This window comes from Ceratotherium simum, chromosome 3 (assembly GCF_057802395.1).
Source record: "Ceratotherium simum simum isolate JZ-2026a chromosome 3, ASM5780239v1, whole genome shotgun sequence".
In the NCBI taxonomy this organism is placed as follows: domain Eukaryota; kingdom Metazoa; phylum Chordata; class Mammalia; order Perissodactyla; family Rhinocerotidae; genus Ceratotherium; species Ceratotherium simum.
In genome coordinates, this window is record NC_141902.1 from 16,524,176 (window position 1) to 16,537,488 (window position 13,313).

The 13,313-nt window shown below is 40.6% G+C and overlaps 1 protein-coding gene across 3 annotated transcripts in view; it reads right to left on the reverse strand.

Moving 5' to 3' along the window:
- The window catches only part of AKAP6 (A-kinase anchoring protein 6), a 467,551-nt gene that overhangs the window by 209,827 nt on the left and 244,411 nt on the right, over positions 1–13,313 (reverse strand). For all 3 annotated transcript variants that reach the window (XM_087422756.1, XM_014780419.2, XM_087422751.1), the window contains one exon: positions 3,086–3,208. In XM_087422756.1, coding sequence (XP_087278882.1) covers positions 3,086–3,208 — 123 coding nt within the window. The remainder of the gene's footprint in view (positions 1–3,085; positions 3,209–13,313) is intronic.

Here is a 13,313-nt window from a genome sequence, read left to right on the forward strand (position 1 = left end):
GAATTGTATTTTTGAAAGGAGCAGCCAGGTTGCAAGCAGATGATTAATTATCATGGAAAATCATTGATGTATCATTGCAATTTCACAGTATTTCTTACAGTTAAAATAAAGCTCCTTCATATCTATCATAAAGGTATTGTGAAGCCTTAATTGATTTGTGTTGGTAAAAACCCTTGGTTACCGTCATGGAAAATAATTGAATTAAGTAGCAAAATATAAATGTACAACTTTCGTTGTTGTTTTTATATTTGTTCTTCTTTACAATAAACATTGCGGAGTGCCAACTATTCTAATACATTGTTAAACCATGGGAGACACTGAACTCGGGCTTGCACATCTGTTGAGTTAATGTTAAATTATAGAATCTATAGAGATGTTTAAAGAAACTCATATAGCTATCTCTATGTACTGGATAATCTTGCAGATACCACTTGCCCACTCATTAAGGAGCAGTAATGACTTATGCAGGGTGAACAAAGGAATATAAATCTCTAGGCTTAGTCGTATACTTGCTTCATGGGAAGGTAGATATTTTTTGCCTTCTTTTGAGAAGAATGACTTAATATTAACTCAGCACCACAGTAAGAAAATACAATAAAAAATATAACTGACAATATTTATCAGGAGGACAATGTTAGACACTGTCCTCAGAGAGTAACTCAGAGTTTGTGGGAAAAATGTGTAAACAACAGGCTGTATCTAGAGTAACAGACACAGCATGCGGTGTAACAGTGACTCAATTAATTGTCCTTAAGTATCACTCAGTGGTGACCCAGACACACTAGGTCTTCAGTAACTGTTAGACCGTATTTTTCATAATTTCAGAAGTGAAATTTGAGATTGTGACTTAACATCCAGTGAACAGATCTGTAGGTAAGAGTCCCTCACTATTTGTAAAGCAGAGATAAAGATGTTCCTATGTTATCTCTATTCCAACCAATACAATCAGACATGATCATGGAGAAAACTCATTCAAGAAAGTGTTACTCTAAGGCAGAAACAAGGTTATTTTTTAAGAGATAAACATTTTAGGAAGGACTCTTTGCTGAGGATCTAACGTAGCAATCCTCAGCAAAGGGGATAATGGTTTCCACATTTTAGAGGAGAACGTCATTATGAGGCAGGTGTGGATACCTGCAATTCCTTATGGTCAGCTGTAAGGAGTCTGCAATTTAGAAGCCTAGACTATAGTAGTCACAGGCCACAGGTGGCAGTTTAAATTTAAATGTTAAGTTAATTAGAATTAAAAGTTCATTTCCTCAGTTGCTCTATCCACATTTCAAGTGCTCAGTAGATATATGTGGTTAGTGGCTCCCACGTTGGACAATGCAATATAGAATATTCCATCATTGCAGAAAGTTCCAGTGGATAGTGTTGAGCTAGAATGAGGCAGAGGCCAACACAGGGATGCTAAGTAAGTAACTCTGTACTGTGGGTTTGAGAACGGGAGTGCATGTTGGTTACAAAGAGGCCATGTCACTCAACTCCCAAAGAGAAGAGGGACCTTGGTTCACATTCTCCTGGCCTGGCTTTCAATAAACAGCCTAGAGTTAAAGTGCTCTTTACGTCCCCGTGCCCTCTGGGACCTCAAAAACTAAATGTGTGTTTTCTCTAAAATATTAAATCAAGAGAAATTAAGACAGCACACTTAATGTGAAATAAAGTTCATATACTCCTGTTTAAACACAGATTAGAATTTCTGTCAGAACAATGCCAGTGAAAAGTTGACATTCTAATTAATACAATTTACATTATAAAGCACTGAATATCTTTATCTTGCTATTATGAAATGCCCTCTTTAAAAAAAAAAAAAATCCAGGCTCTCCTCAACAGGGAATTGAGTCCTAAGGGCAGTATTTAGAAACCCATGTACAAGACAGGTGGCTAGGGTCACCGGCATTTTTACACACCACCCACCCAGGTCTCTAGAAAGGGAAGCAATACACTCATCCTCCCCCACACAGTTTTGTCATTCTTTATCATTCACAGGTTATTTGCAGGCAGCAATGCGATTTTGAGGCTGTTTTTCTTGCCTATGATATAAAACACTGCAAAACACAAACACCAGAAAAATGAAAACACCATCTCTCTCTTTCCCCTCTTCTCTCCCTCTCTCCCATTCTCTCACTTAACATCACAGGGAACAGTTCTGGAACCCTGTGAACTCGCACACATGTAGGACTCTTGCACAGTGGTTATTCAATCTGAATTCTGAGTGTGTAAGAGGGGCAGAAAATCAACCCCACAGTTGGGTGCCCAAGGATACGTGTTCATTGCCTTTGTCAATTTTATGCTATCGGTGAAAGGAATAAAGATGAGATCCTTAAAGCCTGAATTTTCATTTCCTACGACAACGTGCTTTTTCTTCATGCTTTATCACACTCCACTACGTGGTTTCCACCCCTTCATAATTGATATCGGCCATTTGAAGCATTCAGTAAAAACCTCATGAGGTTCATCAAATGTCCCCCAGTCTATAATTCTTGCTTCTAACATATTCAGAAGCATATTCATCCAAGTGTTTTCCACTTCCTCTCATGGTTTTCCCTGTGCACAGGGACGAGTGTAATGACAGTTGTATTAATTATATGCTGAAAAACCCACATAGCAGCAAAAATGATGGAGATGATCATTTTAAATATTTTATTAAAATAACCCAGTGTAGAACAGATAAAGTAGACCCTCTTGATAATGAGAGGTTCATTAATTTTACAAAAATTCTAGAAAGCTTAGAATGGTCATCAAAATTATCTTTCTTTTTTTTTTTTTTAAGAAGAGGAAAACCTTCAATCGTCGCTTTAGAGAACAAGGGTCTAGTAATATTTTCTAAGGTATTTTTAAAATAATTACTTACCTTTCTGTAAAAAGTTTTGAAAAAATAGCTTGAAATATGGAGGATTTAGACTTCCTAGTGTTACTTGAAACGCTTGTAAATTTGCAGCTTCTGCAGTTGACCCCATTAAGACTTGGTTTCATTAGCATATAATGACTTCTGATAAATAAAATTGATATTCTCCACAAACAAACAAGCAGTACATTAACATCCTCCCATTACTAACAGCAAGAACAACACAATCTTGCCTACCAAGTGCGTCTCCAGGTACAGTTTAAGGCAATCTGTCTCTGCTTTAGGCGGTGTCCAGTTCTCAGTGGTTTCCATGGCTTCGTTTAACCATTGAATGAATTCATCCAGCTTGTTTACAAACCCCTTGTGACAGAAAAGGGGGGAAAAAAGGACAAGAAAAGCATGTTAGTTGGTTATTTTTTAAAGCCCATCTTAAAAATTCCAGACCCCGCTGATGGTAAAATTGATACCACTGCACTCCCACCTAGTTCCACGCTGTAGAATGGAATTTCCACTACTCCTGGCGTTTAAATCTATCAAAACGGAAAGAAATTGTTGACGACTCCCTCTCAGTTTTTTTCTAGGAACTCTTTCCTGAGGAATTTGGGTTGGATTATAGCGTGTCACTGTAAAGGTGACCTCAAATCATCAAAGCATGTCTGGTATCTCACAAGCACGCCCTCACCAAAAAATCAGGTCAGCCCTGCTAGGAATACTCGTCGGCTTTGGGTATAAAAACATTCTTGTGAAGATGGTGTTCTTTACTCAGAAGCCTATGGAGTTGAGTTGCCTTAACTGAACTAGAAATCTGTTTTCAAATCACATAATATTTAAAGGGACTTGGCTGAGTTCTGCTGATGGCCCAAATGCCTGTGGCTGAGCCTGGATTCTAAGGAGCAAGGAAGGGTAGAGGAGGTGGGACCAATGAACTCACATAAACACCTGACTCTGGGTGTGTCCCGGACATAAAAAATATTCTTGGCTAGGAAGCACAAATCACAATAATCTTGCAATTTTTCAAATAGTGGTTATAAAAATTTATTGACCGTTTAAAAGAACACATCTGTACAGACGGAAAATATTTGAAAAAATGAAAGCCCACCTATGAACCTAAGGGAGGGAAACCGGGCTGGGCGCCTGCTTTCCATATCTAAGTAAACAGCGCCACCTGCAGGTCGAAAGGAGCAAGAACCAGCTTCTACTTTTGTACGAAGGCTTGGGATGCTGTTTCCGTATTAAACTTAACCAGTTCTTCAGATTTGCCTTTTGATTAATTTTGATTAATATCTTTAATGCTTAACTGAGGATATCCTGAGACTGAAGTGAGAATAGGTGAAAATTCATTTTCTTTATCATGCTTCTCAAAAGCTAGGTTTTGTTATTAAGGTTTCTCCTAGACAATAGTTTACGACTCATAACTCTTTAATTCAAGCAATTGACGGGCCACAAAATAATTACAGAAAAAGATAAAATGGGATTGAGAAGGGTGGTAAGGAGAAAGGAAGAGAACACTCAGAAACACATTCCTGTCTGTTAAAGGGGGAGAGGGCAGAGATGCGGGCAGGAGGCCCGTGGAGTCGGATGACACTGTCCTGCCTGCTCTGGCATATTGTCATTCTGCGTGGAGCTCAGTCCATCATCCCACAGGGTGGTGTACCATATGTTTTCCCATGTTCCTAAACGCTACCCAGAGCTTCCCCTATTGAACACATTCCTACTGTGCCAAGTGTCAGAGGACAATCACACCCATTCTTTTGAAAATCTACCCTAATCAGGTAGTTTTGGTAAAGCGAATAAGAAACATCATGTTAGAGACATCTTAATTAGAAACTGAGGCCTATGTAATTGCAATTGACTGAACCGGGAACTAGGAAGATAGTTTAACGTGCCTCTAGTCCTAGCCTCCAATCCTAAACCAATGACATCACTGAGGCTGCCTTTGGTCATCACTCAGGAGAGTTTCTTCTAGGTGAAAATGTGTCCAACAAGGTTGGTTTCATGAATTTCACACAAGGCATTCCCCCACCAAATGCATTTTCTGATGATCCACCCAAATCACACTTTTCTCTAGTTTTCTCGTATTGTGACTTGTTCTAAATGCTAGGAGGTCCTGCCGAGTAATTCCTTTTGCCCTTTCTCATATATTTAGGGTATCAGCTTGTCTGCTCTTTCTCCTCTCCTGCATTTCCATAAATTTGAGAGTTGCTTTGCTTTTCATTTCCTCCCAAATATTTGACTCTTTTAATGTAGAGGTCACCATAGTCAAGCTCACTCTTCTCAGTAGAGCCTGCCACCTGTGCAAAACGTCACCCCCCAAGTCCCTCTTCCTGGTAGATGGCCTAGGACTCAGAATACACATGAAATTCGTATCTGACTTGATGTTTACCATGAAGCCCTGCAGGTGTGTACAGTAATTTGTGAGCAGAAACAAGGGGAGGGTCTGTCAGAACTGAAGTCCTAATTCTTGATACTCTCATTATTAAATTCTGTGAAAAGATAAGATACTCTTTGCTGCCCAAATGGACTTATAAAAATATCATCTACAAAATCTCATCAGAATGTCAGAGTCTAGAAGGTTGATAATTTTGAGATGAAAACCGTATTTTATAGTATTTATAGTATTAAATAGTATTTACTACTGAATTTGGACTTGAGTTGTTATATCCGCATATAAAAATTGGTTTGGGGAGAAAATTAAATCAAGAAGTAAATTATTTTGGAAGCAACTGGTTAAATCCAAGAAGACAAATAGTAAAAGATATTATTTGAAATAAAACCAGTTATAGACTATTCATTATCTTCTCTTCCTCCAAAACACAAGCAAACAAAACGTGTGTGTACGTGATTGCATGGGTGTCTCATCACAAAAGTTTGTCTTAGCCAAGAGTGTTAAACCACGTGCGTCAGATTTCTTCCCAGAACCATGATTACAGTTGCTGAAATCCATGAGATGCAGATTAGGCAAAACCCATGGGACCCAGAGGAACCGTTCTGGATGATCTCTCTGCATAGCCCAGCCAGTCAGCAGAACCAAGGCTGTCTGACGCAGATGAGACAGAGGTCCTTTCAAGGCTTTGCCCTGGGTTTCCTCTGAATTATAGCCCATCCTCACCAGTTTTCACTTGTTGTACATTTTCTCAGCTCTTCGTGCCAGCGCTAAAATGTTTCATCAATCTCAGTAGAAACCTGGAGAAATCCCTGTACTCTTGTAATAAAAAGCTAAGCACTCCTCCCTTTCGGGGAGATCTCAGCTTTCCACCTCCCCTCCTGCTTATATGTGTAGCCACAAGAATGTAAACAGAAATCATGAAAGCCAACAGAACTGGAGTCCATCAGATTCTCGATACCTTTGTCACCTGCTATTTCTCAACCTCTCCCAGGCCCTTCTGTGCGTACTGTCACCAGTGTTCTGTGTGGTAGACAGTGTACTGTGTGCTACCCCCATTTCATGAGATGCTCTTCTTAGAAAGACCAAGTAAGTGCCACTCAATCCACCGAGCCATGCGCTGTGCAGGAGAATTCACATTTGGACACAAAAAAATGAATATTTGATGCTCATTTTCAGAAGCTCTGCTAGAGCCTTTGTGGTGTGAATGAAGGAAAATGAGGCTCACACAACTAACCACATAGGAAAATGGGAGAAAATATAAAATTTTATTTATTTTCTAATACAGATAAAATCCTAGCACAACAAATATTGGTCATTCATTCGTTCTTTTAACAAATATTTATTAGGTGCTTACTCTGTGTAAAGCACACCGCTGGACATTATTGGGAATAAAAAGATAAATATCATTATGGCAAAAATTTCAGCAGAACATAAAGCTCTTGTTCTTAGACAGAAAGAACACGCCTAACAACCGGCCTATTGAATTCAAGTAATTTTAATCATTAAAAAAAAGTATTACAGGGGCCGGCCCGGTGGCACAAGCGGTTAAGTGCGCACGCTCCACTGTGGCAGCCCGGGGTTCACCAGTTCGGATCCCGGGCGCGCATCGATGCACTGCTTGGCAAGCCATGCTGTGGTGGTGTCCCATATAAAGTGGAGGAAGATTGGCACGGATATTTGCCCAGGGCCAGTCTTCCTCAGCGAAAAAAGAGGAGGATTGGCAGATGTTAGCACAGGGCTGATCTCCTCACACAAAAAAATAAAATAAAAAAGTATTACAGTCAATGAAGAATTGGGAAACTCACCTGAATTTTCTTGTGAAATGCATTCTGCCTGTATCAGAATTCTGTCTGTACCCAAATTTATTCCTATTCTTAGTATTTGACTTATCTGTGTTTGTTTCTCTAATATTCTGAGTTCACATCTTCTTACTTGGAGATTCAAAGATGACTACAAAAATCAGCTTTTCTTCATGACACAATCCAGTGCTGTCATCGCACTACATAACAAGCACATTTTACACACATTCATCTCACTGCTATAGGCTGAATTACGAACCTCTGAAAGGCCACATTTTAGCCTCCATTGTTCAAAGTCCTGCCGATGTACCTTATCTGTTCAGTCTCTCTCCTGTAATTTTCTACCATCAGTTTTCTTATTGTCCCTTCTTCCATTATCTTTCTCTGCCTCCCTGCCAAGCTCTCCAGGGACACACTGAGGGTGACCCAGTCCACGGGCCCCAGTCCTCCCAGGCCACCCCTTAACTGTTTCCTTCTGAGTGGGTCCCTTGACACACTCATATGTGATAGATGCTCTGAGAGTCTGTAAACTCCTGATCGGAGCCAAGTCAGGATTCAACCCCCAGAAGACACCCTGGTTATCCAACTCGGGAGAAAATGGAACACACTTCCTACTTTCAAATCATTTGCACTTTGAAAGCTCCTAATGAGGTGCTTCTAAAAAAAATCTTACTTTTGAACTTTCTAAAGCATCGATGTCTCTAAAGACTAAGAAGCACAGTGAAAGTACACGCAAACATACACTTAAAGTTTGTGAAAACTAATTTGCTAGAGCCGTCAGCTGGTTAACATACATTTGAAGATTATACTCACAAGGAAAATTTATAGTCAAGTCTTGGAAATAGCTAGACTCTCATAACAGGGGTTCAGAGTACCTATTATTTCTTTTATTTTCCAACCTATTTCTCTCATACAACAAACCTAGTTTGGTTCAACATAAACTGAGGGGTGATTACTGTTGCCCTCCGGCAAGGCTGCCATGTGTAGCAGGAATGAAATGGAGAGCCTTCCTTGCGCCAGATATGGGACCACGAAACAGTGATACAGTAGGAAACAGGACATGGTCCCTGCTTCATAGAGTTGAAAGCCTAGGGGTAATTTTTATAGAATTCCATGATTTTTAGACCAAATTGAAATTGAAAACTATTTCTCTAAAAGGCAAAGAGGACATAAACAACAGGAAGTAGATGCAGTGTTGTCACTACAAGTCTGTGAAGTGGTGCTGATTATGGTTACTTTACAGATGAGGACACCAAGGGTCAAGGAAGGTGAGTGACTTGCCTAGTGGCAGAATTGGGATGTGAACCATATCTCACTCCAAAGTCTGTTCCTCTCACGGTGCCACACTGACCTCTAGAAACAGCGCTCCTAGAGACACATCATCGGACCCGGATGAAGGAGAAGCAACATTTCTTCCCAGTCCCAGAGTCTCGGCACAGAGGTAAAGCTCTCTGAGCTCCAAGTCCTTCCCCCTTCACATTCACTATTTTCTGTTAATTTTTCTGAAACGGGACCTGTGATGAGGCTAGATGCTTAACAAGAAACACAGGTTTTGCTTCTTTTAGCAAGCAAAAATCACTGTAAAGTTCATTTCTAATTTACAGAAAATTTAATCCAAAAATTTAAGACAGTTACATGCCTGAACGAGCCCATTCGACCAGTGCCTCTATTGCAGATGAGTCTGACTCAGTGTGTAATCACACAGGACGCGGCCCTGGGTTCTCAGGAGCTAGTTCAGCTAGTGACCTGAACTGCTAACTTCCTTTTGGTGTTTGTTGTTTGAATGTGTGTGTTCACTTCCAGAAGGATTCCCGTTTCCTAGTGGACAGAGAAATCAGGTGTGATGTCTGACTCAGTCTAATTCAAGTTAGCTGCCTTCAGACAGGGGCCTGCTGAAGGGTATCAAAAAAAGTGAACTATTTTCACCATATTTATGAAAAAAATTGGTCAGCCTCTGCTGTTGAATCTTTTAAAGCATTAAAAAGTATTTACCCCTTTCTTAGTGTTCCAGGATTAAAGGATTCAGTGAATGAGCTCATCTGAACAATGCTAGCTGAAACGATAAGTAACCCTCATACAGCACTATGATGTGCCAGGACCTTTTATATACAATAGATCATGTGAGTCTCGTACAGACCCTGTGGGGTGGGTATTACTGTCACCTCCATTTTACAGACAAGAAGACTGAGGCCCTGAGAGGTGAGGAGACCTGCCCAACGCCATATGGCAGAAGATGGCGGACTCAGCACCTAAATCCAGAGAGCCTCACTGGCACCATGTGAAACCGTGACAGGCCAGCTGATCTGACGATTTGTCTAAATCCCCAGCAGAAATGAGAAGTTGAAAAACATTTAAATGAGGATGAACTGTGGGGGCAGAAGGCAGTGTATTAAAAGAAAAAAAAAATGCTCCTCACGAACCAGTGTGGATAATGTTAAGAGAACAGTTGCTACAACCAGAGAAAACCGAATTCAATTCCAGGCTCCATCCACCTCTTACTAACAGCGTAAACTAAACGAGCTACTTAATGTCTCTGAGTCTCAGTTCCTTCACTTATAAGGTTTGTTGTTGTAAGTGCCATGGAGCCGATTCTGGCTCCTGGCAACCCTGTGTACAGCAGAGCGGAACCGTGCCCAGGCATTTGGCACCACCCTCTCACCTTCTGGCGCTCTATCAGACAATGCTCCACTTTTCTGAGGCGGGTGGCCAGGTCCTTCTTCCTGGTCTGTCTTAGTCTGGAAGCTCCGCCGAGACCTGTCCCCCATGGGTGACCCTGCTGGGATTTGAAATACCAGGTGGCATAGCTTTCAGCATCACAGCCACACGCAGGTGCCACAGCACGACCACCGACAGACAGGTGGTGTGGTTCCCTGACCAGAAACAAACCTGGGCCACGGCAGTGAGCACCGAATCTTAACCGCTGGACCACCACCACTTATAAGATAGGGACAATAATCTCCATCCTGAGGATTTCAAGAGAAAATATATTTTAAAGCCTGGCATAAAACTAGGGCTTGATAAATGATTTTTAAAAATCATTCCTAATCCACAAGTTCTGATTTGATCGTTTATCTCATTCACCCAAAAATTTTTGATTATTCACTAAATACATAACATTGCGCTTGGTGCCCCAGAGAAGATGGATGAGAAAAGTCCCCACACGACATGAGAGGTGGCACCCGCTGCCTGGGCCTTCAGAGGAGGAGGCCGTGACTTCTGTCTCAGGTCATCAGATGAGGCAACATCTGCACTGCAGGTCAGCAAGGATCGCCCCGCCTTCTCACTCCACCAGTGCGTCTGACGGGGGTCACATTTCCCTGTTACATAGCCACAAGTTTAATAATAATCTGACCACTTTTCAAAACAGGACGCATGCTTTGGAGCCAGTCTTTACATCAGTGATGGCTACCAATGAGTAATTGCAATCCTCTTACCCGATGCACAAGGAAGCTTTATTTAAGCTCTGATCACTGATAAAATTAGAACTCCATTCAGAAGCAAAATTATGCATTGAGATATTATATCTATATACCAACCTATATATTTAATCTTCCATTTTTGCTTAATTCTTATACACATAGTTGCAATATGAAATGACTAACTTGGATTTTTACACAATAGCACTCAAATGCAATTTACCTTTCCCAACCACCTGTCTGTGTACTTAGTGTGTCAACAAGAGCCAGAGGCTTAAGATAAAATGCTGGGGAGTTAACAGTGGCGCTTTGGACTCTTCAACCTCACACATTTACCCATATTCTTACCTACAAAATCCAACACAGCACAAATAACTGACAGAAGGGAGGATATGGTGTGTGCTTTTAGAAGAAAGATTGAAGAGAAAATAAAGCCATTTAAGGCAATTTTAACTTTGATGCCACAAAAAATTCAAATACTAAAATGTTTTATGAAATATTTAGCTTCTCTTCTAAAGGTTGAATGGGATGTCTTTAGGATAGAAAAATATTCATGATAAAATTTTTCCACAATAAAAGTAAAAGGCTGTCAGTTGGAAAGAGAGAGCCAAAAAGGCATGGAATGGTATTATCTAAGACTCACCAGGTGGGAAGTGTTATTTTGAACTCAGTACTATGTAGAAGGGATCTATTGAGCCAAATCCCCAATTTCTTCATATACTATTGACAATAGTTTCAATGGGGAAAAGAAGAGCCCAGAAAGACCCCTGACTCTTATAATGGGAAAGAGTTTCCTCCAATAGACCCAAAGGCTGTGAGTTCAGCTGCTCCCTATTGGTTCATAACAAGAAATTGTCAACAACTCTAAGAGCAAAACAAGATCGAAATGCACATCATCAAAGTGCAATAAAAATAGATACGGATAAAAGAATTGTGAATAAACTGGAACCAATGATAGGTTAATATTAATTGAGCACTTATTATGTGCCAGGTACTTATTTAATCCTCACGACACCTATGCTATAAGGTTTTCTCCATTTAGAGAGGAGGACACTGAAGCACAGACAAGCGCAAATGCTTACAGATGGCAGGAGCGAAGCTGGGATCCACCCAGGTGTCTGACTGGCCCAAAGCTTTGCTCACTTCCTCTAGCTGAGACCTTGCCTCAAGCACCCGCAATCCTCCAGAGTCACTGGATGAGCAGATCAGATCATCTTTATCTGCCTCTAAGTCCCAAATGAGGACCTGAGATGGTCACACCTTAGAATTTAGGATTTTGAACCAGTTTAATGGTTTAATTGTAGGTTTTTCATATCCAGCATTATAAATAACAATACTTAACATTTGGGTGCTGACTATACACCAGCTACTTGTTAATAACTTATGTAGTCATTTAATCTTCACAAATTTCCTTATTGTACAGATGAAGAGGCTGAGCATAGAGGAGTTATGTAATTTATTCAAGGTCATAAAGCCATTAAATAGCTATGAAGTAGTTTTGTTCCAGAGCCCAAGCTCTGAACTACTACACCATACTGCCTTTCTAGCCGGACTTACTCCCACGAGATTCACAGAAAGAAAAACAAAGGACTGTAACATCCACTGTTGTCCATTCTTATTTCCGGGCCTCCGTGAGAACCAGAGCCTGTGCCACACAACTTCAGCCCTTCCCATCACAGCCACCTTGGTTTTAGATCATTCTCCCCATGCTCTGTGCTCTCTCTCTCAGTCCTCCTTTCTTTCTTTCTTTCTTTCTTTCTTGACTGCTGTTCTCTTTTGCCTTCTCCTTCTCTTTCCTCTTTTCCGAGCCCCTCCCCTCTCTTATTCTCCGCTCTTATTCTACAGCTCGGTCTTCCCCGACCTCCTGGGGCTAATCAATCTCTTTAAATAAACAACATTTCCCGACATGTCCATAAGCGCTGGCTCCTTGACACTGAGGTGCAAAGCTGAAAATGTTGTTATAATCCTGTGTTTAGATTAGCTCTAAATACTTTCCTGATTAGCAAGACCTCCTTGCAAATCAAATGACTGGAACAAAAATGATGTGGCTAGATGGGAGTGTTTGCAGAATGCTAAGGTTATTCAAAAGACTACCTGTGATTGTTGAGTTGTTGTTTATCTAAATATTCTCTTGGGAACATATAGTTCTTTAGTAATAACAAAGTTATTTTAGAAAAAACTTGGAATTCCACCTGGAGAGTTTATCATACTGAATGAGCAAGAAAATAGTCAACTTTCTACCAGAGAACTTCAGGGCGGCGAGTCAGTAAAGGGCAATAACTCAGTCACTGAACTACCATTAGAGCCAAGAAGACAGAAAATAGTATTATCTAAATACACGTGCTTGGAAAGGAGAAAAGGAGAAGAGTTCCCATGCGGATTAGAATCACAGACCCAGTCTTCAAAAGGCCCAGAGAACCCATCTAGTTCACTGCCCCCCATCTTTCAGATGAGGAAACTGAGGCTCAGAAAGTTTAAGCACTTGACTGATAACACACAACCAGTAGCGAGCTGAGCCAGAAGAAGAACTCAGGTCTCATCTCCTCAAGTATAGAGCTCTCATTGTTCACTTCAACGTTTTCATAGACATTCTTTGGGCAAAATTTCTAGAGTTCCAAAAAAAGAACAGAACTACAGTTTTGAAAAATAATGTAAAATTTCAGAGTACTACTGGTTTAGTTAATGGTGCATACTATCTAGACTGGGTAGCATTAGGCCAGCTGAAGTAAAGATTAAATTGCCTATTTTGTTCAAACTCTGTGTGTGTGCACACATGCGCACGTGTATTATGTCCTTTATCCAAAAAGTATTTATTGAGAGCTTACTATGCATCAGAAATTGTATTAGGGCCTCAGACTCACGTG